General features: G+C 39.7%; 1 protein-coding gene across 2 annotated transcripts in view; it reads left to right on the plus strand.

Annotated features, from left to right (window-relative positions):
* LOC104605118 (AMSH-like ubiquitin thioesterase 3) overlaps positions 1 to 27,184 on the plus strand; it is a 49,415-nt gene that overhangs the window by 13,507 nt on the left and 8,724 nt on the right. Inside the window, exons 11-13 of one of the 2 annotated variants that reach the window (XM_010269740.2) lie at positions 16,860 to 16,934; positions 19,598 to 19,660; positions 25,866 to 25,918. In XM_010269740.2, coding sequence (XP_010268042.1) covers positions 16,860 to 16,934; positions 19,598 to 19,660; positions 25,866 to 25,918 — 191 coding nt within the window. Of the gene's footprint in view, positions 1 to 16,859; positions 16,935 to 19,597; positions 19,661 to 25,865; positions 25,919 to 27,184 lie in introns of those variants that run through there. The other variant, XR_016085576.1, reaches the window with a different exon arrangement.

Consider the following 27,184-nt stretch of genomic DNA (forward strand, 5'->3'; position numbering starts at 1 on the left):
AAAACCTATTATCTAAAATTAAAATACATAAACATAACATGTAAAGTGTATTCAAATGAAAATTTAAAAATAAAAGCAAACATATAAAGCATTTTCAAGCATGTAAAACCCACAATCTCTTTTTTTCCTTAATTGCATTGCTTCAAATAGTTAATGTGATGTAAAACATATTGCATTCTTGATTCAATGAGTTGCCTTTGTAGCACGCCCCTCGAGGCAAGCCCGAACAAGTCTATGTTAGGGTCTGAAATTCTTATTTCTCACATAAAAAATAATGATTTTACAACTTTCATTGCCTTTTAAGAAGATATTTTATTGCAATGAATGAATGAACAACATAAGCAAATAGGGGGTTCTCTCCACTCCGGTTTGCTCGCTTCGTTCACTCACCGAAGCTTCGAGAACCCCCTATTTGCTTATGTTGTTCATTCATTCATTGCAATAAAATATCTTTTTAAAAGGCAATGAAAGTTGTAAAATCATTATTTTTTATGTGAGAAACAAGAATTTCAGACCCTAACATAGACTTGTTCGGGCTTGCCTCGAGGGGTGTGGTCGGGGGTCTGGGGAAAAAAGCAAAAAGCGCAAAATTTTAAAAAGGTGCATGCCTAGGCGCACCAGGCGCGTGCCTTTTGAAAGAGGTGCACCTAGGACCTGGGCGAGGCGCATACCCCAAAATGCGCATTGCCTATGCGTCTAGGTGTGCCATTTAAATCACTGATCATAGCTTTATATCTAGAGGCCAACTTCTACTTTTTTAGTTACTGAGTTCAGCAGAATTCCTGAGTTTGATATTAAATTGCTTTATAGTATTGTATCTTATTATTAGTTAGATAATGTTACACTTTAGTTGTTACTAGGTTTGAATTCATGCAGAATGCTAAAACTTCTTTTTCAAGTATTGATAGAAATCATTATCAGGTCTTGAGATTTCACATATTATCTTGATAATTATTCATTAAACCTTTGTGCAAATTGTTTCTTAGTTTTTTTTTTTTTAATCTAGACTTGCCTTGAATTGCTGGTTGGCTCAGCTGAGTCACATTTAAAGGTTAAGTGATTTGATTCAATATCCTGCTTTTTTTTTTCTTTTTTTTTTGATAAATAACTTGAATTTTATTAATAAACTTTATGTCATATCTTTACAAGCATCCCATAGAGAGGTGCGAGCTGCTAGCTCTCATACAAAAAGAAAAACATTACAAGTGTGCCTTGAATAAAATGGACCTATTCGCCCCTTGCTTAGCCAAAGCATCCACCATCCCATTTGCTGATCTCCTCACCCATTGAATCCTCGAATTCATATTCCTAGTTAGTCATGTGAATTTTTCATTTCATTCCAGTAGCACCAGATTATAGACTCTGGATTCTTTACCCATTCTACCACCACTTTCGAATCCCCTTCAATCACTACATTTGTTAAGTTTAGCTCACTATCTGTACCCCTTGAATTGCAGCAAGCAGTTCCACTTTGAGGGAGTCACCCATACCTGCCGGGCCAGAAAAAAGTGCTGTAATTTTATCTTCTTCATCTCTCCAAACCCTTCCTATTCTAGAAGGGCCTGGATTACCTCGACTGATCCCATCAAAGTTCAGTTTAACAAAACTTTCAAATGGTGGTACCCAGACAATCTCCACTCTGTCCTTTATCTTGGAGCTTTAGTAACTGCTTCCTAATTCCTCCAAATATCATCAAAAGAAAACTGGGAAAACACCTTTAGAGTCTTGATCCAATGGATCACCCTAACCATCATACAAGTCCTGATTTCTTACTTGCATCTCTCCTTTGAGAATATTCTTGCATTCCTCTCTTCCCAGATGGTCCAAATCAAGGCTGCTTTGACACATGTCCACATTATCCTCCCTCTCTTCTTCGGCCGAGTAAACAAGGAGGGATCAAATAACATATTAACCTCTGTTGGTAAAGTCCACCTACATCCGAACAAAGAAACAAACCAAAGCCAAATATCTGCAACAAAGGGGCAAGAAATCAGTAAATGAAGACAACTCTCATTATTGGATTTGCATAAGTCACACCAATTATTGAAAAGACATGACTTAGGTCTCCTCTTTTGTAGCAAGTCGATAGTATTTATCTTCTCGTGAAGTACTGATCCCCACAAAAGGCTCTTACTCTGGGTGGGATGGGTCTACCCCGCAACTCTTTAAAGGGAAAGGAAGAAGCTGAGGAGTCACCGTACAAGCAGAAAGTTCGTTATCCCTAAGCTCTCTACAGAAACCAAAGTCCCAGTTAAGGCCCACGGGATGTAATGGGGGAGCAACAAATCTTGACACACTCATTTTTGTACAAACAAACTAAGTATGAGGGGAAGAGCTCCACTAATGGACAAGAACCAACCCAAGTATCCTCCTAGAATTTAACAGAAGTCCCAGAGCAAACATCATACCTGGCGAAACAAAGAAAGCGAGGTAGAATTCTATGACCTACTTTCCAAGCCGATTCTAGAGTAGCTCTGGTAGATAAACTTGCTTCCCAACCATTTCCCATCCTTCCATGTATGCTAGCTATTACTTCATGCCACAATCTATCCCTTTCCATCGGCCACCTCTAAAGCCATTTCCCTAGCAAAGCCCTATTCTTTTTATCCACACTACCAATACCTAATCCTCCTTGTTGAAGATTCCTACACACAACCTCCCACTTAACCAGATGATCCTTCCATCTCCCGGCTCCCACAAAAAATCCCTCATAATCTCCTCAATTTTCTTTATTTCTTTTTGGTGGATTCTAAAAACCAATAGGAAATAGATTGGAAGATTGACAAGCGTGGATTTAATCAAAGTAATCCTTCCTTCCAAAGATATGTTATTCCTCTTCCAAGCTGCTAGTTTCTTTGCACATCTCTCCCCTATGGGGTTCCATAATCTGCTCTCCTTAGGGTTTGCTCCTAGAGGAAGTCCTAAGTAGGTTAGAGGCCAACTAGCAATGGGACACTCTAAAATATTTGCAACAAAGTTTAGCTCCTCTTCCTTCATATTGATTCTTGCTATGCAACTCTTATCAAGGTTGATTTTTAGATTAGAGGTAAGCTCAAACTTCTCGTAACTAGATCCTTCAAATTCCTTACCAAAATTTTCTCTCCGCCCTCATAGAAAATTATAAATTTATAATATCATCAACAAACTATGGATGGGTGATCGGGACCCTCTCTCTTCCAATTTTCTAACCCTTTATTATAGTCTCCCTATTGGCCTTTAAGATCATTCTGCTAAACACATCCACTACTAGGTGAAAAGAAAGGGTGAGAGAGGATCACCTTGCTTCAAACCCCGACAAGATGGAAAGAAGTCTCTAACAATCCCATTAACCAAAATGGAATAGTGGCAAGATTTAAGACAACCTAAAATCCATTTGCACCATCTCTCCCCAAACCCATAATTTTTTATCACCTCAATAAGGAAAGTCCAATCTACCAAATCATAAGCTTTCTCTAGGTCTAGCTTGCACACAAAACCTTTCCTTTTTGATCTTTTCAGATCCTCGACACATTTACTAGCAACTAGAATCTGATCAGCTATCTGCCTCCCTTGAATGAAAGCCCCTTGATTTTGAGTGATTACAACTAGGAGAACTAATTTTAATCTCAACAAGAGAACCTTGGCTAAGATCTTGTAAATGTTGGTTACTAGGCTGATTGGTTTAAAGTCCTTTGGATGACTAGCATCGGTTCTCTTTGGTATAAGAGCTAGAAAGGCTGCATTCACCCCTGGGCTAATTCTATGCTTTTTTGCAAATTCATTGAAGACCTTGACTAAGTCATCTTTCACAATATCCCAACAATCTTGGTAAAAAGTCATTGTAAACCCATCTAGTCTGGGGGCTTTAGATTTGTCCATTAAGAAAATTGCCTTCCGAATTTCTTCGTCTTCAAAATCCCTTTCCAACCAATTTGCTGACCTAGTCTCCACACAAGGCCATTCAATTCCCTCCACACTCTTTCTCTCATTCAAAGGCCTCATAAAGATTGATTTGAAATGGTCCACAAAAATCTTAGCAATTTCCTCTTGATTGGTTATCTCCTACCCTTCTATCTCTAAGATGGCCACATAATTTTTCCTCCTCCCATTCGTTAGGGCATGAAAGAATTTTGTATTACCATCCCCTTCTTTAATCCACTTGCATCTGGATTTTTGTCTCCAACAAATCTTTTCCCTTAAAAACACTTCTTCCATTTGTTTCTTAACCCTACATCTTAAAGCTCTGTCCTTTGCAACTAGAATCCCTTGGGCTTCTTTCTCATCTAGCTCCTCTAATTTAGACAAGAGAGTGATCTTTTGTTTCCTTTACTCTTCTGAAGAGCTCTCTATTCCATTCCTTAATTTTCCCTCTCTCTCAATATCTTTATTTATTATTATTATTTTTTTGTGAAATCACACCCCTTTCCATTCCACTCCTCTGAACTCCTCCTTCCACCAAGCCTCCACGTTTCTCACAATGTCTGGATGTGTAAGCCACATGTTTTTAAACCTAAATGGGGTAGGGCCATTTGCAAAGGTTTCTGAGCCTAACTTAATAGGGCAGTGATCCGAGGTGACTCTAGGTAAAGCTCTCAACACCAGATTTCCTACATGGGATTCCCAAAGTTCATTAAAGAGGAATCTGTCTAATTTTGAGCATTGGGGTACTTCCTAAAAATTCGACCAAGTAAGTTGGGCTTGCAATAGGGGGATTTCTTTCAACTCACAAGTCTCTATAAAATCATTGAATCTCCTTATGCTAGTGGTGACCTGTTGGTTGGGGTTGTTTGTTTCATTTGAGAATCTCACAACATTAAAATCCTCTGCCACACACCACGACCCATTCCATAAACCCCTAATAGCATAGAATTCATCCCACATTTCATTTCTTTCCCAGTATCTATTTAGACCATAAACCTTGGTGAGTACCCATATAAAACCACCCTTGATGTTTTTTCATTGATATCGAGAGTCTCCCTATCAATTTCTCCATTGACTCAACCACATTGTCCTTCCACATTGTCAACATTCCCCCTGAGGCCTCGCAAGAAGGATTGAAAGACCGTCCAACACCCCTTGAACCCCAAATGCTTCTTATCCATTTCCCATCCATCCCAATCAGTTTGTTTCTTGAATCATCACAGTGTCCGGCTTTTCCCTTCTAAGTAAATCTTTGATAGCTCTCCTTTTCCTCAAACTCCCAAGCCCTCTTACATTCCAACTAATTATCTTCATAAAATTTTGCTCAAAAATCAATCCCGTTAACCTTTTTTTCCCCTAGTTTGGCTTTCTCCTCCTTTCACCCCTTCCATTGAACTCAATATCACCTTCAACATCCCGACCTCAATCTTTCCACTTCTGACTTCTTCTTCCTTCTCTTTTTCTTTTCTCTTCATTTTTCCTATAATAGACCCTTACCTTATCCAGCCCATCTTCTTCCTGGACGATCCCTGGCTCTAAGTCTTCACCACCTTGGACCCATATTTCCTTTTTTTTCCCTCTATCCAAATAGATTCGACTTACCCCTTTCTTCTTTTTCCATTTCCTTGTTCTTTAAAGTCTCGAATTCACCCCAAATCAGTTTCCAGATTCTTTCAGTCTCCTTTTCCATTCTTCTTTCTAATCCCCTCTTCCTCCAAGCCTGCCTCAAGAATCCTCTTCAAGCTTTCAGCGTCTGGTTGGGAAATAGGTGAAGGAGCCGCTGTATCTATACCAAGCTCAGGGAAACTATCAGTACCAAAACAGAATTGACACAAATACCTAAGTTGGGAGGATTAAGGTGGATTTTTGGAGCAAGATTATGCACGACAAGGGTTTCCGGAATTAGAGCCTTTTGCTGGATAGTAGAACCAGGAAGCAGACTGTGAGAGGATGGACCTTCTCCATGCTCTTCTGTGTTTGGTGAATTCGAGTTCTGATAGAGTCCAACCCACCTTGGCAGGCCCAGAAGACCTAGCTCGCCCAACCCAGCAAGTATTCACTCGCTGGCCACGTCAGATGTAGGCCAGCTAAGGCAGCTAGAGCCTAGAACCGACTTGGTTTTGCTTTTTGCTTTTCTTCAGTTATGCTATGATAGTGATGTTTATGTGAGGAACACATGTATATATTCAACTTATATCACCCTAAGAAATATCAAGTGAAGTTATCCTAATTCCTCTTCTTCTTCTTCTTCTTTCTTCTATGAGGAGGTAGAGCTTCCCTTGAAGAAGCTCCTTAGTTGGGCAGTAACCCAACAAGTGGTATTGGAGCCACATCGAATTGGCGTGGAGCTATGCTGGACACTCGAGCATCATCAGTTGAAGAGAGGGTATACAAGGTTGAGGTCGACATGCATAGATTGACCTCGGATCTAAAGGAGATAAAGGAAACATTGTCGTCTCTAGTTCTGCATCAAGAGAAGTCATCGACAGTCTTGAAGAGAGAATCGGACCAAGAGGAGTTCAGTTAGAGCAATCCATGACGTGGTAATCTCTACCCCAACTGATCCGCTAAGCTGGATTTCCCAAACTTTAATGGAGACGACCCCATTCCTTGGCTTTTCAAGGCTGAGCAATTCTTTGAATACCATGAAATCCCAGCTTATCAACGAGTTTTAGTGGCTTCCATCCACCTGGAAGGGGAATCCATTATATGGTTTCAATGGTATCGCAGAGCCCACCCTCAGGTCACCTGGCCGGAGTTTACAGAGACTCTGTTTGAGGTTTGGACCGATGACATATGAAGATTATGATGAGACCCTAGCTAAACTGAAACAAATGGGTATAGTTCGAGAATATCAAATGGAGTTTGAACGATTAGCTACTGGGGTTTACGGGTGGCCTGAGAAGGCCCTTGTAGGATGCTTTGTGGGGGGATTAGGAGACAAAATCAGGCTGGAGGTAAAGGCCATGCAGCCAGCACGGTCATGACGACAGTCGGCATGACTAGGCTCCAAGAAGAGCGGTTAAACCGGCTTAAACGAAATAGTAAATCGGGTGGATCCATACTCAAGACCCCTCCGGTTAAACTAGATCTGGTTCAACCTAACCCCATAGTTCAACCTACCCTACCCTACAAGAAACTTGGGCTGAGATGCAAGCCTGTTAGGGAAAGGGGCTTTGCTACAATTGCGATGAAAAATTCACCTCAGGTCATAAGTGCAAGAAACGGTAGTTCTACCTACTCTAGTGTGATGGACCAGAAGAAGAGGAGTCCACCCTTGAACCGGAAACAGAGAAGGGGAGGGCGACCTGGAGATCTCTCCCCACACATTGACTGGGTTTGATTTAGACTCTCCCACAACCATGAGAATGTATGGGCTTATGTTGGGCCATAGGGTGTCAGTTCTAGTGGACGGTGGGAGCCCCCTCAACTTTATTACAAGGGTGTTAGCCAAACAATTGGGCTTGGCCATTTAACTTGTGCCACAATTCTTAGTGAGAGTGGCCAATGGGAAGAGGCTATCATGGGAAGATGTGTGCAAGGAAGTGAATCTGAAAATATAAGGGCAAACGTTTAGGGTTGATGTTCACCCCCTTGAATTCAGTGGGGCCGATTTGGTGTTGGGAGTCCACTGGCTTTGTCTGTTGGGACCGGTGGTGTGTGATTGGGGAAGGTTAACCATGGACTTCATCCATAATGGCCAACCTTGCCATTTGACTGGAATTGGGCCCCAGAGCCCCTTTACCTGCTGGGTTGCAGCCTTGTAGGTGATTTTAAAGGAAGGCTGTGTAACATCCCAACTGGTTCTCTTACAGTTGGGCTCGGAGCCCGTTAACTCAGGTCTGAGCTCTCCCAAGGGGTACCTTCCACCCAAGAAACCCAAGAAGGCCTCCATCACCTCTTACAATAGTTCCAATATGTTTTTGAGGAACCCCAAGGCCTGCCCCCAACCTGACACCAAGACCACCGTATCCCCATACTGCTGGGAGTTGGTCCCACTAATGCCAGACCCTACCGATACCATCATTACTAGAAAACCAAAATTGAAAATATTGTGGAAAACTTATTGGCCAAGGGCCACATTCAACCCTCAACTAGTCCATATTCCTCACCAGTTCTGCAAGTTAAAAGGAAAGACAGTAACTGGCAGTTTTGCATTGATTACTATGCACTTAACAACATTATGGTTAAGGACTGATTTCCCATACTGGTAGTGGATGAATTGCTGGAAGCTACAGTGTTTTCTAAGCTGGACTTGAGATCAGGTTACCACCAAATACGGGCCATCCTGAAGATGGTACCCAAAACAGCCTTCTGGACCCATGAGGGGCTGTATGAATTCTTAGTGATGCCCTTTGGGCTCACTAACGCCCCGTCAACCTTCCAGTCCATGATGAATGAGGTGTTCAGACCATTTTGAGGAAGTTCCTACTTGTCTTCTTTGATGATATCCTAATATACAGCCCAGATTTGGGCCCAACATCTAGAGCACCTTGCCACCACCCTAGAACTCCTTCGTTGACACCAGCTCTATGCTAAGGGCAGCAAATGCATTTTTGGCCAAACCCAGGTCCATTACCTTGGCCATATTGTGGGGAGTGGGCAGTTGCGGGCTGACCTAGAGAAGGTAGAAATTATAGTGAGATTCCTAGGCCCAATTCTGTCAAGGGTCTTATGGGTTTTCTTGGACTGACAGGCTACTATAGGTGGTTCATATGGGGTTATGGTTCTGTAGCTTCCCCTCTCACCAAATTATTGAACAAAGATACCTTTGAATGGACCCCCAAGACCAACAAGCATTTGAAGATCTGAAACGGGCTGTCACTTCTCCTGCCTTGACCCTGCCTGACTTCAATGTGATGCATCATCAGGGGTGGACTGGGTGCTGTCCTTATGCAAGATAACCACCCAATAGCCTACTTTAGCAAGGCTTTGTCTGCTCGGGCCCAGTCCAATTCCATGTATGAGAAGGATCTGATGGCAATTGTTCTTGTGGTCCAAAAGTGGAGGCCATACCTTCTGGGTTGCCGGTTCACAATCCGAACTGACCACCAGAGCTTAAAGCATCTCCTGGATCAGACCAACCTCAACCTAGAACAGAAAAAGTGGTTGGCTAAACTTCTGGGCTTTGATTATGAAATTCTGTACAAGCCTGGGCCCATAAACAAGGCAGCTGACGCCCTATCTAGGGCTGTTGAATTTTCCTCCATGAGCACAGCCCAACCCACCTACCTTCTGGTCGACTGGCTCAAGATAGAAGCCCAATCAGATCCAGAGTTGGCTGAGTTGCGTCAAGAATTAGAGGCTGGCCCCTTAAGCAATGGCCCCTGCCGGTCTCCTATAACCCCTCAACATTCCAAATCAGGTATGGGAAGAAATTAGCATGGACTTTATTACAGGTTTACCCAGTTCCAATGGCAAGTTGGTTATAATGGTAATTGATCGGCTATCCAAATATGGGCATTTCTCTGCCTTTCCTCATCCCTATACAGCAGCACTGGGATCAGAAGTCTTCATCCAGGATGTTGCCAAATTACATGGAACTCCCAAATTAATTGTGTCAGACTGAGATCTTACCTTCATGAGCAATTTTTTGGCGGGAATGCTTTCGCTTACAGGGCACACAACTGCACACTTCTACTAGTTATCACCCCCAGACTGATGGACAGACGGAGGTGATTAATCAGGGTCTAGAGACATATATGTGATGTTTTTCAGGGGATCGGCCCAAACAATGGACTAAATGGTTGCCATGGGTGGAATATTGGTACAACATTTCACTCATCCACGGGAATGACCCCATTAAAGGCACTCTACGGGAGGGACCCCCACCTCTCCTTCCTTATGAGAAGGGAGCTTTGGCTGTGGCTGCTGTTGAAGACCACCTCCTTTCACGTGATGAAGTCATCCAAACTTTGAAGTTCAACTTGTAGAAGGCACAAGACCAGATGAAGAAATACTATGATAAGAAGCACCGGCTTGTCACCTTTAATGTTGGAGATAAGGCCTACCTTAAGCTACACCCTTATTGCTAGACATCCCTCACCAAATGAGCCTGGCAGAAGCTGTCTCCGAGGTATTTTGAACCCTGCACTATGCTGGAGAAGATTGGCTCTGTTGCTTACAAATTAGAACTTCCCCCTACTGCTAGACTCCACCCTGTTTTTCATGTTTTCCTGCTCAAGAAGTGTCTGGGAGATGGTGATGTGATCTGTCCTTCCTTGCCAAGATTCACTGATGGGCACCTCCTGGTAGAGCCCCTAAAAATCATTGACTTTCAATGGGTCAGAGCTGGACACAAAATCATACAAGAAGCCAAAGTCATATGGACTAACCTGCCTACAAAAGATGCCACTTGGGAGCCATACTTAACCCTTCAAAATCAGTTTCATCATGTTGACCTTGTGGACAAGGTCCATCTTGAGAAGGGGGGGGGGACTGATAGAGCCCAACCCACCTCGGCAGGCCCAGAAGACCCATCTCGCCCAGCCCAGCAAGTATTCACTCGCAGGCCACATCAGATGTAGGTCAGCTAAGGCAACTATAGCTTAGAGCTGATTTGGTTGTGCTTTTTGCTTTTCTTCAGTTGTGCTATGATAGTGATGTTTACATGAGGAGTACATGTATATATTCAGTTCATATCACCCTGAGAAATATCAAGTGAAGTTACCCTAATTCGTCTTCTTCTTTCTTCTCTGAGGAGGTAGGGCTTCCCTCGAAGAAGCTCCTGATTTGGGCAGTAACCCAACAAGTTCCTTCCAGAGTATGAAGTTGAAGCATCTTTACTGGGTCCCTGACCTTGTTGGATTTCAGCTTAGCATCTTTCTTGTTGGGAGAAGCAGGCTTTCCTACTTCAACAATAGATACTGTCACCCTCTCTGTAGTACTGGCTTTGACCGGACCTTCTTTGGTGTATGTAAAATCTTTCCACAAACAGGAGCTCCGTATGGAAGCTCTCCTCCTCATCCATTTGCAAATTGTTGTCTTCCTCAATGCTGCCTATGTTGGAAGACTTGTACAACTCTGTGTCACTTTATCACTCACTTTCCTCCTCCAAATCTTCCACTGACAGCACCTGGGTCTTCGATAGAAGCTTCATGAATCTTGGATTGTGGCGTTCAGGTGAGAAAAGTCTTTCCTTTGCTTGGAATCCAGGCCCATGTTGAAATCTCCGCCTGGTTGTTGCACTTGGAGGTTGCAGAGATAGGTCCAATCAAGGAAGACGGTGATGGACCATTGTTAGTGTCCATCAACTACCCAAACTGCTTAGTCATGCCTTTGTTAAACAAGGCACGTGACTCTTCTAAAGATTGACCCTCTTCAGTCGGTCTAATGGGCCGGGTTGGGCTTTTAAGAGCCACTCCACTTCCCACGTGACCATTTAAAAGGTCACATGTGGAGGCCCTGTTTATTGTAGCAGCTTGGCTTGGGTACATTGGTCGAGCCTGGACCTGTTTAACTCCGGGCCTGGTCCCTTCATCTTTTGAAAATTGAGCAATGCACACCACTTTGTTGTTCATTAAACCATTTTTCATGGCCTGCATAAAAGATTTGCCATTTGTCTTCCCTTCTATTTCTGAGCTCCTTATTGGCCTTTTTTTTTGAGAAAATTTAACCAGAATTTATTAAGAAAAAAGGGGGGGGGGGAACAAGAGGAGATATACAAAGCAGGGGGGGAACCCCTACAAGTTACAGAGGAGGAAGCTTGTCGCTATACAGATGCTCCAAATACACACCAAATTTAGCTAGGCCATCTGCAGTATGATCGTGTTCCCTAGGAATCCAAACTAAGTTAACATTCAAACCATCCAAAGAATCCCAAGCTTCAGTCAGATAGTGAAACAGTCTCCAAGGGCCCCCTTTTTTGTCTCAACCATTTTATCGTATTTGCTGAATCACCGGCAATGATCAAATTCTGAATTCCCAAATTCTTTATTATCCTGATTCCGGTGGGCGCAGCCATCACTTCAGCCTTTGTGGAGTCAGCCCAACTGATTGGACCACTAAAAGTCCGGCAGAGATTGCCCCTTTCGTCCCTTACTGTACCACCAATACCTGCAAAGCCCGGATTGCCTAAGGCACAACCGTCAAAATTAAGGGTTATCGTACCATCACTGAAACGGGATGCCTCAAGGGAGTTTGCTGAGGATGAGGCAGAAACAGAAAGGGGTGAATATCTTTGGTAATATCATTGACTGAAAGTCCTTTAAACAGAGCTGAATTCACCAGCCAAAGGATGCAACGATAGGTAATATCTGAGATTAACTCCTCCAAGGTTCTGCTTTTATTGTCAAAGATATGGATGTTTCTTTCTTCCCAAACACTCCACATTACTGCATGAGGCACTGATTGCCAAAAGACTTTACCCCTTTTGCTAAGCCCTATTCCTTGCCATTGATTCAAGTTGTCCATAATGTGATTTGGAAAAACCCAGCTGTACCCTGCCATATTCAAGAAGTGGGACCATATCCTGAGTGAAGCTGCAATGAAGGAGAATATGATCTGCTGATTCACCCACACTGGACATAAAATATAAACATGAGGACAAATGGAGCGTCTTCCCAAAAGTTTTTTCTGTAGGAGATCACAAGTATTAAGTTTCTGGAGACAGGCTTCCCATACAAAGAAGCAAATTCTTGAGGGGATGTGGCTGCACCAAATTTTCTTGTAAGGAAAAGAGGGATGCTGATCTTCAGCAGTCAAAGCCCTGAACATAGACTTAGAAGAGAATTCGCCATTTGGGTGGAGGGTCCATATTCGGGTGTCAGAATGAGAGGGGGATATGTAGGCATCTTTGAGGGTTTGGATTAAGGCTATTAAATCAGAAATCTCCGAGTCCCTTAGGGGTCTTCTGAGGTGGAGGTTTAAAGAATTCTCGGCGGATTGGTTTGGGAGGCAAGCAGAAATAGAGGCTTCTTGGTCAAGGGTGAGGTTAAACAGCCTAGGGAAAGAGGCTTCCATGGTAGATTTCCCCCCACCAAAGATCTTTCCAGAATCTAATTCTAAACCCATTTCCCACTTCATACCTTATGAAAGGAAAGAAAGAAGTATGAATGGAACATATACCTTTCCAAGGGTTGGTGGCCTTTATCCTGTTCAAATGGAGATTGCAATCCCACCTGTTTGTATTTCGTCCGTATTTACTTGAGATGACAGCAGTCCAAAGAGCATTAGGTTCTTTCGGAAATCTATAGAGCCATTTGCCTAGGAGAGAACAAATTTTCTCTTTAAGTTGTCCAATACCCAACCCGCCTTCCTCTTTTGGTCTGGATACTTGTTTATAGCTGACTAAATGGTTTCTCTTATCTCCACCTCCTTCCCAAAGAAAATTCCTTTGAAGCTTCTCAATCTGATTTCTGACTTTGGTCGGAATCTGGAAGGCAGAGAGAAAGTAGACCGACAGATAACACTTTTTCCAAGTCGATAATTTCTTCTCGCATTTCTCCATCACAGGACTCCAAAAGTTGAGGGATTTTGGATTCCCTCCCAGAGGCATCCCAACGTAGGTAATGGGGAGATTCTCCACTTTGCACCCCAATAAAGATTTGCAATTTTCTAGAAGTTCCACTTCCACTGAGTTGATAGCCACAATACTACTTTATCAGAAATTAACTTTCAGACCAGTGAGAATCTCGAAACATTTGATTACCATTTTAGTGTTTGTGATGTTGGTTATGGAGGCATCCAAGAATAGGATTATGTCATCGGCGAACTGTAAGCGAGAGATGTGAAGTTTATCCCTACCCACTTCAAAACCTTTCACCAAGTTGAGAAGAATTGACTTGTCAAAGAGATAATTAAATATATCCATCACCTTGTCTTAGACCCCTGCTAGCCTTGAAATAACCTTTCGCATCACCATTTATCAATATTGAAAACCAAGGAGAGCCAATACAACCTTTAATCCACCTGATCCAGTTTCTCCCAAAACCTCTTAGCCTTAAGCAGTCAAGAATGCAGTCCCAATCCACTTTGTCATACGCCTTTTCAAGATCAAGTTTCACAAGGACCCCCGGGATCCCAGAGGATTTTGTCTTCTACACACTCATTTGCAATAAGAATGCTGTCTACAATTTGTCTTCCTTTTACAAAAGCAAACTGATTTGGGGAAATTAGATCTTCAAGGACTTCTTTAAGTCTGTAGGCCAGAACCTTCACCAAAAATCCTTCGATTACTACCTCCACCTTTCTTGGAATCTCATCAGGTTTTACCCCACTAAGCTTCAATGCTACTGAATGGAGATCGAACCCAAAGAACTCATCTAACCAGGCGTTACAGATGGAGGTGATTGACTGAAACAGGGTTTCCTTCCATAGATGAAGGGGCAGACCCAAACATCTAATGACAACATTATCCTCGACTTCAAGATTAATTGAATTTGATAGCGGACACCACTTCAAAACTGTAACAACAACTTCATTTAACTAAAAGTTCAAAGCGTTCACAGCGTCTTTGTTTACATTCATCTCCAATAATACCTTCTGCTTTTCAAAAGGAGTGATAATGATCTGGTCCTTCAAATTCAGTTTCTGTAGAATTATTTCTGCAACTTTTCTCCAGTTAGTTGGTGGAGAAGAGGTCTTGACCATATACTTTCTCCCCCAGTCCTCTCTGCCACCAGAGGTTATCAGCGTGCTCTTTCCAGATGCCTTTGCATCTATAGAAACTCCTGTTCAATAGACTCCCTCTCACCGCAACCTTTCAGCTCCGCTAGGTTCTCAGTCTGGACTTCTTTTACTTGAGCCAAAAATTCACCAAGTAGTCTTGCAACCTCCTGCCATCCTTTGCCCTTCCTACCTTGCGGGAAGCACACCAGCTGCTTCTTTCCTTGCCCAAAGTGTTCATAGAGTGCGATAAAGGATCCTTTCGTATTCTTTGTACATTCTATCACGCACTTTCTCCCAAGGTTTAAAATGTCGATGTCGATGGAAATGTCGCTTACCAAAATATAGGACATATGTCGGAAATGTCGAGGGGAAATATTGTAAAAATTAGAGACATTGTGGAAATATGCAAAGATATTTTGTAAAATGATAAAAGAAGCATTAATACATATTTCTAGACTATTATCTTATTCCCAACCATTATATAAAGCTAAGAAACTAAGATCAATAACAAATTAGTAAATGACGATTTACTGATTTATATGCATTTTGATGTTTTTACAAGGTTATCTGATATTTTCTTTTCTTATTTTTAATTTTGATTTATTATAAATTCTAATATATTTATTTCACACTAGTAAATAGAAATACATTTATTCTGATTTTTTAAATATTAAAGTTATAATACATTATTTTATTATAAATTTAATAAACTGATTCTCCTTTTTATAGTATTAAGATTATGATAAATTCTGATTTCTTATAAAACTTAATGAATTTATTATGATTTTTAATACTAAATTTATAATAAATTATGATTTAGGATAAAATTTATTAAATTTATTCTGATTTTTTATATTAAATGTAGAATATGGTTTATTATAAAATTTAATAAACATTTTCTGATTTTAATAAATATTTTAAAAAATACTAACTAGTTAATATTTTATTACTTGAAAAATATTTTATGTTTTATATTATAAAGTAATTAATTTATTCTTTTGTTTTTATATTTTGTTAATTCTTTTTATAAATATTTTATTTGAAATATTAAATAAAAATTATTAATGGAATAATCTATATTAATATACTGTATTATATTAATATAATATACTAATATATTATATTTTTAATGTACATTAGTTGACATCCTGTCGACATCTTGTCGACATAACAGGAAAAACTGTATTATTTTGGTTATTTGGACCGATTTGGTCGACATTTCCGAAATATAGGAAATGTCGACCGACATAATGTAATTTTTATATTACCATCCACTTTTATGTCGGTGAGCCTCGACATCGACATATGTTGGGCGACATTAGTGACATTTGGCGACATTTGAAACCATGCTTTCTCCCTCCTTCTGTACTGAGCTCTTTCCAGTTGGATTGCTTGCCTTTTTGAGCTTGCTTTAAACACAAAGTCCCTAACCCATTCAACAGCTTCAAGTCCTTCAATCAGTACCACAGCCTTCTTTGCTTCTCTAATCTTCAAAATCTTCAGCCTTCTGATTCGGATTTCTTCAAACAGGAACTCTTTTACTTCCACCTTCAATGCTCACTTCCACTTTGCTGCCTCCACGAACCTCTCGTTTTCCATCATGCAACTTCCGTCTTTTAAATCTGTAAATTCAGCATTTGAAAAGTCTATATGTGGGGTTGTATTATATTAAAGTTAGTCACCAAGTGGTGCATTGACCTATCTAGCCATGCAGAATATGGTTTCTAGATCAGTATTGTCATACATCCTATGTTCTTCATAGATCAGCCTACTTGTCCCACATCCTTCAATATCCTGGTTTTCCAACCATGTAAAAAGAAAGGGGATTCAAGAGAATGATGAGATGGTTCAAACAAAAACAGGGGCTCATGGGTTTACAGGCATAAAGTTAGAGAAATTTGGCAATTAATTAGAGGAGTTGAGAGCAACTTTTTTGGGTAGAAAGATCAGCTAATGATTTAGTGGATGCTCTAGCTAGATAGCGGGTTACTAGAGGGGAACTAGGGGGTCATTCTCCTGGAGAGTTGTGTAAGAAGGAATGCTTGTGCAAGGGTTATGTAAAAGTTGCTAGCTTAAATTATTAAGAGGGGTGCATGGAACATCCTGTGCAACCATTTTTTTTCATTAAATATTAATGTTTCTATTACTAGTAAAAAATCCCAGTTTGAACTGAATACAGTTTCCACTTTATATATCTTACTTCATAAATGGGAATAACCAGCATTTGGTTTTTTGGTTTGACTGTAATCTTATGATTTCACTTGATCAACATTTACATGTATTGCTACTCTGTTAGCAGTATGCTTATACTATTAGGCACTTAATGCTTTTAGCACATTGCTATTGTTCAGTGCCAGACAATGAATGAAGAAGAAATTTTTGATGTTCAAGACAAACTCTCCCTTTTCCCTCTTGGGTGGATTCATGTAAGTTCAAGTTCCTTTTGATTACTATTACCACCTATTCAATTATTTTGTTTTATTTTTATACTTAGATACTGTGATCTTATACTTGGTGAATTAGATTCCTCTCTTTTAACACCTGATGCAGCTTGTATTAGGCTTCTAAATGATACTTACCAAAAAATGTCCTTTTAAAAATGTGTTTAAAAAAGGGGTTGTTGGAGCACTGCTGAGCGAGCAAAATGAGCAAGCCAGAGTGGAGTATGATCCCCTTTCTTTTATGTTATTCGCTATCCTTCTTAATGCAAGGCATTTTTTAAAAGATAAGGGACTATATTAAGATTGCAAAACCAATCTTTTTTGTACGGATTAAGTACTTAATACCCTAGTATGGGCTTGTTTAGGTTTGTCGCAACTTGCAAGGGGTTTGGTACTAAGGTGGCTCATAGAATTAGGAATGCAAGATGTCTAACATCACATTAGCTATTTGAAGTAATGCGATTGGGAAATAAATAAAAAAATCAAAAGCTTCACATGCTTGAATTGTTGAGTGCTAAAGTATGATTTATATGTTATGTTTATAGATTTTAATTTGAGCTAAGAACATTTAGTTCAAAATTTAATTGAGCATTTTTAATTAATATTCTTTTTATTTTTTTTTTGTTTTTTTTTTGCATTTTTGAAAAATTAACAAAATTTTGTGCCTTGCTTAAAAAATGAACACCTTTCCTTGCACCTTGTGCCTCAAGCACGAAATGCTCCTTGCAAGGTGAGAGGGGGTCACCTCGCTGAAGCCCCCTCTCTCCTTCAAAGAACCCTCTTGAGTTGTCATTCACTAGCACTGAAAATCTAGCTGCTGAGATACGTGCTTGAATCCATCTCCACCTAATGCCAGAACCCATTCTTTTGCAACAAATGGTCATAGAAACTCCATTGGCATGGTCATAATCTTTTTCCATGTCCAACTTACAAATTACTCCTGGCTCACCTTGTTTCCTTCTAGAATCAATAAGCTCATTTTCTAGCAAGGAGCCATCCAAAATCTGATGTGCAGTAATGAATGCTCATTGCAACAGAGAAATTATCTTTCCTAGCACCTCTCTTTAGCCTGTTAGCCGATAGCTTGGCTAATATCTTGTAAGAGCTTTCAATTGAACCTATTAGCCTGTAATCCTTTAGTGCCACAGCCCCTTGAAGCTTCAGGATTAGAGAAATGAAAATGGACTTTTCTTCCACAGCTATCTCGGACTGGTCATGGAACTCCTGTGGCATCATCATGAAATCATTCTTAAGGAAGTGCCAACACTTTATTGTAGAAGGCCAAGGGAAATCTGTCCGGACCTGGAGCCTTGTCTCCCTTCAATTCTTTGAGAGCCTATAGCACCTATGCTTCCTCAATTTTTTTTTGATCAGCAACAGAAATTTTCATTAAATGTGAATTTAAATCATTACATATGATGCGTGGACATTAATCCAGAAACATATTAATTTATATCCAACCCTTTACAATTCTGCCCAAAAAACTGTTCCCTATAAATCCCTTGCTTTTCTATGACATCAGTTAATCCATTTGCCATTCTTTTCACCCATCTGAAAGATGCTTCCACCTCTATAGCCAACCTTCTCATCTCCCTAAAAGTGTCTGAATATCCAAGCACCCGGATTGTTGCAGATCATCTGAGAGATAACTAGTTTTGAGTACCCCTCAACCTCCACATGCTTCATCCCAAGCTGTTTAGCTAATTTCAGCTCTTGTAAGAGAGAAAGAACCTCAGCTTTCAAAGGGTCCCCATCAGTCCTGAATACATTGCTACCACCACACCTTCATTTCTAAATACTCCTCCAATTCCTGAGGGTCCAGGATTTCCTAAAGAGCTTCCATCAAAATTTAGTTTCATCTTGTGAGATGGGTTTCCACTTCAACACAACTATGTCTTTCACAATTGTGGACTTTGTCACTGCTTCCCATGATGTCATGATATCATCTATTTTAGAAGGCTTTAAAAGCCTCTAATGTTTTTACTCAATGTGCCATTTTCAACTTTATACTGTTTATGATGCCTGCTTTCTCTAATTTTAGCTCCAATAAATCCCTGTCTTCATCAGAAATTCTCTTAGAGACAATACATCAAACTTCTATGTATGATTTAATAGCTTCTTCACAGGGCTTTGCATAATTTGGACTTGTCCTAAAAGACTCTTACATTCCACTTTAGGGGATATTTCACAACAATTGAGTTTGCCAATATTTTTCACCATCAAATGAACAAATGACATACAAGCATTTTAAGCTAAAGAAGTATGTGGTTAATCTCACTTTCTAGTTTCCTTTAGATGATAATCCTACAATGTTTAGTCAGGCGTCAGCAGCATTTATATATCTACTACATGCTTTAAAATTTTAAATTAGGTGTACCTATAAAGCTTGTAAAGTATACTGAGGCCCTTTAATTGTTGGATTTGTAGTAACCTTCTTAACAAAGAATACTACAGGGAAAAGTAGCTCAGAAATGAGGCTTTTGTTCTTTAAGGTTCATACCTGAACTGCAAGTTCAGTTTAGGATCTGCAAATTTGATGGAAACCATGCTACTTTTTATGATGTCTTACATTTTTGTAGTATTTTACTCAAGGCAGCTAAGATATCCTTGGACTCCATTCCTGATTAGATTCTGCCTTTGATTTTCAGACACATCCATCACAAACTTGCTTCATGTCATCAATTGATCTTCACACACATTACTCATATCAGGTAAAAAGTAAAACTCTAAGAACTCCTGCATGTAGTTAACTGTTAACTTCTAGTCTATCTATTTTGCTTGTCTGTATTAACCACTCCAGTTTTTCTCTGATTAAATGAGTTGTCTGCCTGTTTTTTAATAAGTTCTGGAGGTTTCTTTTTCTTTTTCAGGAAGTGGGGAGTGATTGAAGTGCTCCTAATTATTGGTCAAGATGTACACATTAAACAAAAGATTGACTTCTAGGTTATAAACAGGGGTGCCTTCTGTCTTTTCAATGAGGACATACCCAGTTTTTATTAAGATCTTAGCAAATCTATTCTATACTTAAATGTGATTTGATAGGAACAATTAACATTAAAGTACATGTTTTTTACTTCTTTTATTGACCTGTGTTTGTGCTTTAGATTTGGGTACAAGAAAGCGCACATACAAATCCTTACTATATGATCTTCCAGATAATTTTTTTGGCTTAAATTTCATTTAAATATGTGATAAAAGAGAGAAGGCAATATAATTTGAGTCTGGATTGGCTGGATACAAAATCATACAAAGCGGGATGGGAAACCTATCATGAGTGGACACACCAGTGTTCCTACGCATAAGGTGTGGGCCCCATGTGTATGGAATACTGGCATATTCACCCGTGATAGGTTGTTCAACTCAGCGTGCATGATTGTCTCCAGCCCATCCAGTTCCATAGAATTCCATATTCATTGGAGCCATAGCATCCTTTTGGATTAGCATGGGTAGAGAAATGAGATATTAGTCCAAGAGACTTTTTTTTTCTTAAATTAGCACAAGAGGCAAGGATTTGTCCAGAGACCTGGAATCATGAGAGATAAGAGTATGAAGTTAGTGGTGACATAATAAGAGGGTGGAGAGTTGGAAGAGATGGTATACCGCTTACACACCTACAATTTGCAGATGACACAATTTTGTTTTGTGAAGGAGGGGATATCAATTGGATTAGGAACTTGAAGCTCACTATACAACTTTTTGAGCAGATGTCAAACCTGAGGGTGAACTTTGAGAAAAATTGTATAGTTGGAGTCAATTTGGGGGAAAGGGGAGATTGGTGAGTATGCAGACATGCTGGGATGTGTAGTCTCTAATTGGCCATTAAATTACCTTGGTCTACTTTTGGGGGATAATCCTCAGAAAGGTGATTTTTGGGCCCTTGTTGTGGAGAGATTTGAAAAGAGACTCGCTAACTGGAAGAAAAACTATTTGTCTCTTGGAGGGAGAATCACTTTAATAAGGTCTACTATGGCTAACCTCCCTGTTTATTTTTTGTCAGTTTTTAAGATTTTGGCTAAGGTGGCTAGTAGACTGGAAAAACTAATGAGAGACTTTCTTTGGGAGCCGGGGGAGGAGAAGAAGGATCATAGGGTTAGGTGGGAGATAGTATGTAGGGGCAAAAAGGAGGGAGGTTTGGGGATTGGGAACATTAGAACTAGGAACTTAACATTACTAGGGAAATGGTTGTGGAGGTTCTCGGTGGAGAAAGAAAAATTGTGGGTTAAGGTAGTGGGAAGTATACATGGGCTGGCAGACAATGGATGGGATTTTGGGATTCTAGCTAGGGCCACAACAGCTTCTCCTTGGAAAGCTATTCAAGCCATTTTTCCCTTGTTCTCTCCATGGATCAGGAATGATTTGCACTCAGGTAGCCTCATTAAATTTTCGGAACATGTTTGGGTTGAGGACTCCTCATTGAAAGATCAATTTCCAAGCCTTTATGCTATCTCTACCTTTAAAAATGAACCAGTTTCCTCTTTTCTTGTTCCTTCTAATTCACCTTCTGGGTTTGGATGGAATTTGAGTATGAGAAGAGATGTCAGGGACACAGAGTTAGCCTGTACTTTAGCCTTACTTTCCATTCTTGAAGGGGTTTTCATTGAGCCAGTAAAGCTAGATAGCAAAATATGGACACTCACTCCCTCGGGTTCTTACACTTGTGCCTCCTTCTTTAGAGCACTGTTACCCTCTCCTCCGGTTGGATTGTCTTTCCCTATCAAAGATGTAGGGTGTCGACCTATACCTCCAAAGGTTGGGAGCATCTATTGGGAATCCTTTTTGGAAAGAGTTGATACAGGGGATCTACTCCAAAGAAAAAGACCCAACAGTTGTTTGTCTCCTCACTGGTGTGTTTTCTGTAAATCTGATGGTGAGTCTAGATACCATTTACTAATTTCTTGTCAGTTTGTTAAGGTTATTTGGGAATGGTTTACTTCTTTGTTTGGGTGCAGGTGGACTCCTCCTTTGTTTGTGCAAAGCTTATTTACTTCCATGCCCAACTGGCCAACCAAAAGGGCCAAGATCATGTGGAGATGTGGTAGGGCTGCGATATGTTGGACTGTTTGGGAGGAGAGAAACTCAAGGATATTCTCTGATAAGGAGAGAAGTATGGATGAAATCCTTGAGACAATCCATCTCAGGATGATACATTGGTTGAGAACATTGGAATTGTTTAAAGTGTTCTCAGTTGATGGGATGATAAAGAGCTGGAAGGAGATTGCAGAGACAGGCTCAAGTAGGAAGAACATTAACTTTTGCTGGACACCTCCACCTCATGGGTTCACCAAACTGAATTTTGATGGTAGCAGCATAGGCAATCCAGGGCCTTCTGGAATAGGGGGAGTAATAAGGGATGAAGCAGGAAATTTGATGGCTATGTACTCTGGTCCGATTGGGGTAGGAGACTCTTTGAGGGCTGAGATTCTAGGAGCTATTGAAGGGATACAAAGGGCCAAAGAACTGAATATTAGAAATCTGATTATAGAAGGTGATTCTGAAATTGTGGTGAATTGGCTAACAGAGGACAGTTCTATGCTCTGGAGATACAGCAATGAAAAGAGGAAATTCAAGTGGCTCACCAAGGACATGGAAATACATTGTACATGGATAAAGAGAATTGCAAATGCATTGGCAGGTGGTTTAGCTAAACAAGGGGTAAACAGGAATACTATGTTCTGGGCTGTTTTGTAATTGTAATTGTAATTGCTTCATGGTCAGAGTGTACCTTGGGTAGTTGGGAGTTAAGACTATTTAGCTCCCTCCTTTGTAACTCTGATTATTTAATTCCTTATTAATAAAAGTTCATTGTTATTGATAAAAAAAAAATAATGAAGAATGACAGTCAACAGAATAGTGCTTATTAGGGATTAGATGAAATGGCAGAACAAGAAAAGGCAGTTGATGGGTGTAAATGACGCCTCTCAAGAGAAACCATTGATATAACCGGGGCAGGGATATTAGTAGATAGAGAAATAAAAGAATGAAATTCTATATCTTGAGAGAACAGAGGGTAGCATAATGTTGATTAGACTTGTTTTAGGAGAGAATAGTTAGTGTGATTAGACCAAATAGATCTAATCAGAAAAGCCTGCAAAGACTAAAATGAATGTTCAAGGAGTTCAAAGAGGAGGCACAAGAGAATGAACCCAAAATGGAAAGAGTCCAAATACAAGAATCTATCTTTGAGGTATCAAGGAAAACTCCATTCTAAAAGATTAACGAGGTCTAAAAAGTGTGTTTATTCAAAATTCCTTAGGCCTCTCCTTAACTCTAGATCCTACAATAGACCTGTGTCAAAAAAGAAACCAACTGGGAGATAGGTTTGTTCTTATACAGCGAAGTGGAGTAAATGAAGGGGTATTGATCATTCAGAGGTCTGTCTCCCCACCAAAGTTCTTACCAAAATTTGATTTTCTTACCAACACAAACACCATAGAAAATATATTTAATGAAAATAAGTAAAGATGAACTGGCTTTCCAAGGAGAGGCATGAGTTGATCTAGTAGCTATCGTAGCATCCTATTAGAAGCTCAACAATACTGCCAATTACTTTGTGCCATTAGATTGTCGTAATCAAATTGGAATCTCCAAAGCTATTTACCTAGCAGACACGATATGTTTGCATCAACCTACCAATCACTAATCCACCCTTCTTCACTATCATACACCATGCCCCAATTGATAACGTGAATATTTTTGGACTCCCTAGGTTCTCCAAGGAAGATCTCTCATTATTTTCTCTATTCTCTTCACAACCAAGATTGGGATCCTAGTCATGTTTAGCAATTTTGATGTCAATGGACATTTCACCATGCAAAGATGGGAAAACTTTGTTCATGCTTCATTATTAGCAACACTCTTATTATACTTTATTAATATTTTATAATACAATAATAATAAAATAGTATCAAAGTAGTAATAATAATAAGATACTAGTAAGAAAATAATAAAATAATAATATTAATAAAGTAATAAAATAATGAGGAGAAATTATGAAATACAAACACAGATACAGATATGCAACTGCTAATGCTAATACAAATACAAACGCTAATAAAATAATAACATAACAACAATATTTATGGCAAATTCAATAAATAGTAGTATTATAAAATGATGCAAGGTTCAAAATTTAGTCATGTATCAGGTCGTATTGGCTGATGCATGTCGTATTGGTGGGTCACTGATACACAATATACTTATGTGTTGGGGTTTTGACCTATTTCAGGGGCTAGACAGGCCCAAGACCTACTCCCCTGATCTAATTTTTGAAAAAAAAACTAAAAAACATAGGTGGCCACAAGGTTGAAGTATCGATACAGCCCTGTGCTGTATTGGAATTTGAACCTTGGATTCAAGGTTGCATTCAATCGGCTTGGTTTTTGTCCTCATCAATGGGTTTTTCCATGGTTTTTTTAAGGCATTTGCAGGAATTAGACAAGGGTGTCCCCTCTCTTTGCTTTTCACTATGGTATCAGACATTTTGGATGCTTTCATGGAGAAAGCGATTAACAATCACCTTATTCAGGGCGTTAAATTTGCAAGAGAGGAAATCCATGTATCCCATTTACAATATGCAGATGACACAATCATCTTCCTTGAGTCCAACAATGGTTACCTTGAAAGTTTGAGAAGGATTTTGAAATGCTTAGAGGAGTTAAGGGGGGGGGGGGTTTGACTGCAAAGTTGGGAGCTGGCCTTTAAATTACTAGGGATTGCCTCTAGGAGGTAACCCTGGAACAACCAATTTTTGGAACCCAGTCATTGAATGCTACAAAAGAAGACTTGATACTTGGAAGAGAAATGATCTTTCTAAATGAGGCAGGCTCACTCTCATTAAGGCAACTCTCTCCAACTTAAATGTCTTACTTATCAGTTTTTAAGATTCCAACTTGGGTGAGAAATCAAATTGAAAGAATGCAGAGAGATTTTCTGTGGGATGGTGGAGGTGAAAGGAGAGATCATTTGGTTAACTGGAAGGTGGTGTGTAAACCTAAACCAGAGGAGGGGTCTAGGGTTGGGTTGTCTTTTGAAGAGAAACATTGCTTTCTTGGATAAGTGGTTGTTGAGATTCCTCTTGGAGCAAAACTGTTTTTGGGCCTTAGTTGTTTGGAGCATATGTGGAAGAAATAGGAATGGGTGTGATAGAAACTTGTCTCCTTCTGGAGCTTCTTCCTTCAGTTCTTGGAAAGGTCTTGTTTTTTTATTTTGAATTCTTCTCCCCCTTCTTGCTCTATAGTCTAGGTAATGGCAACCGAATTAAATTCTGGATTGATCTCTGGCTTGGACAGCAATCTCTTTGTTCCTCTCATCCCCTGCTTTTTAGACTTACCTTGAATAAGGAGGCCACCATCTCCTTGGTTATTTCTAGAGGAGATCATGGTCTTTCTTTTACTTTCAGTTTTCATAGAGCTCTCTCCTTTGTCTTTCCTACTACCCTAGTCCCTGACAAGAGAATTTGGTGGCCATCTTCTAATGGTCAAGTCTCTATCAAATCTTTTTCCTCAAGTTGGTGGCAGGCTCAGTTGACCCTGCTTCCTCTTACAAGAATATTTGGCTTTTAGTGGTCAATTCTTACTGTTTTCCATGCAGGGAATTTGTGCTTCACAGAATAAGGTAGTAAAAATGCTAAGTTTGGGGCATGATAAAGGCCAAAATGCCCAAAACCATCTGCCTAGTTTTAAGAGCACTGCTTTTCCTCCTATCTGGAATCATAAACAAATTGATGAAAGAGGACCTTTTTGTCTTATTAACTATTTTCCTCCAATAATCATTAAAATTTTCCAGTCAATGATAATACTTTTCTTCATTAAGTTATAACCTTACATCTTTGAATGACATAGATTTATTGAATTCTATTTGGTTTCTGTTTCTATTGTAGTTCTTTATTGAGGGGTTTTTGTGTGGTTTCTTTATCAGATAATGCTACCGGAAGCAATTGCAATTGTTATGGCCCCAACAGATACATCCAGGTACTTATCTCTTTAAATGCTTTTGTGTCAAATCATATTTGCAGGTATATGACTCAAAAAAATAGTTGCATCTGAAATAATTTTTGATAAACTTGGACTTTGTTATATGTAAGTATACAAAAAGATGATATTGGGATCTTTTAAATGAGAAAAGTTGCTAAAGAAAACAGCAAAATACAGACATTCTCATTAATGTCACATTAGAGCCTCCCATTTTCTTCAAAATCAATTCTGCTCATTTCTTTGAAGCCTTTCCGTACCAAGAGCTCATTCTATAACAAAAGAGCTAATATCCTTGCAGATTCCGTAAAGTTGTCTTGGCTTGTTCTCAAGCATTATCCTTTTTTCCCCTTCCTTCCAGACACCCTGTGGTGTGACAAATGGAGTAATCCTCCACAAAATGGCTTCTTTAGTCTTGTATATCTAGTTCAATGAGTTCCTTGTTGAATATCAGAACAGAAACCTTGAACACTCCTCAAGTTCTCAGTCCATCAAGGGTCTTTGAAAACAAGGGTTCCATTTCACCTGATCCCCCACCTCATAAACATTCAAGTACAAGTAAAGCCTGTAAACTGAACTCCAATTGTCTTCCTTGAATTTAATTTGGTCACTTGCTCCCACTTTGAGTGAGCAATCAAAATTTGTTAACCATTGGTTATGTTCCCAAGTAACAAGTAAACTATATTCATCCAAATCATTCACCTTCTGCAAAGTTGCACATCTACTTGATGTTTAGGTTCTGCCAGTTGTATTCTTTCAACTTATTATTACTTTTTTGATAGGAAACGGTGATTTTCATTGAAATTAATTTAACAAAAATTGTACAACTGTCAACCACCCAAACACAAGGCTGTTGACCCCAAAAACAGTCTTAGCCCAAAACAAGTTCTCCCTTTGCCAACATATCAGCTAGCCCATTAGCTGACCTTTGAACTCAGTTGCGAGAGACACCTATCTCTCTTGCTAACCAATTTGTTTAAAAAGCTATTGTGATCCTGTCAAAATTCAACTTCACCCTTTGGAGTGTAGGAGTCCAGATTTCCTGGGTTCTTCAACTTTCTTTTGATAAAAAAATCTAGATACCTAAACCCTTCTTAGGTTGTCTATGTCCCAAAATCCCATGATGGAAGAATATTGATTTTGGATCGACTGGATATTAATGTGAATGCTAATAAATAGTGAACAGTGTTTTTTACAGGAAAATTCAGATATGTTTCTGCTTGGATTGCCTAGCACTAGCAGGCTAAATTTTTATTGTTCAGATTA

This window comes from Nelumbo nucifera, chromosome 4, assembly GCF_055504915.1.
Source record: "Nelumbo nucifera cultivar China Antique chromosome 4, China Antique-T2T, whole genome shotgun sequence".
Taxonomy (NCBI): Eukaryota; Viridiplantae; Streptophyta; class Magnoliopsida; order Proteales; family Nelumbonaceae; genus Nelumbo; species Nelumbo nucifera.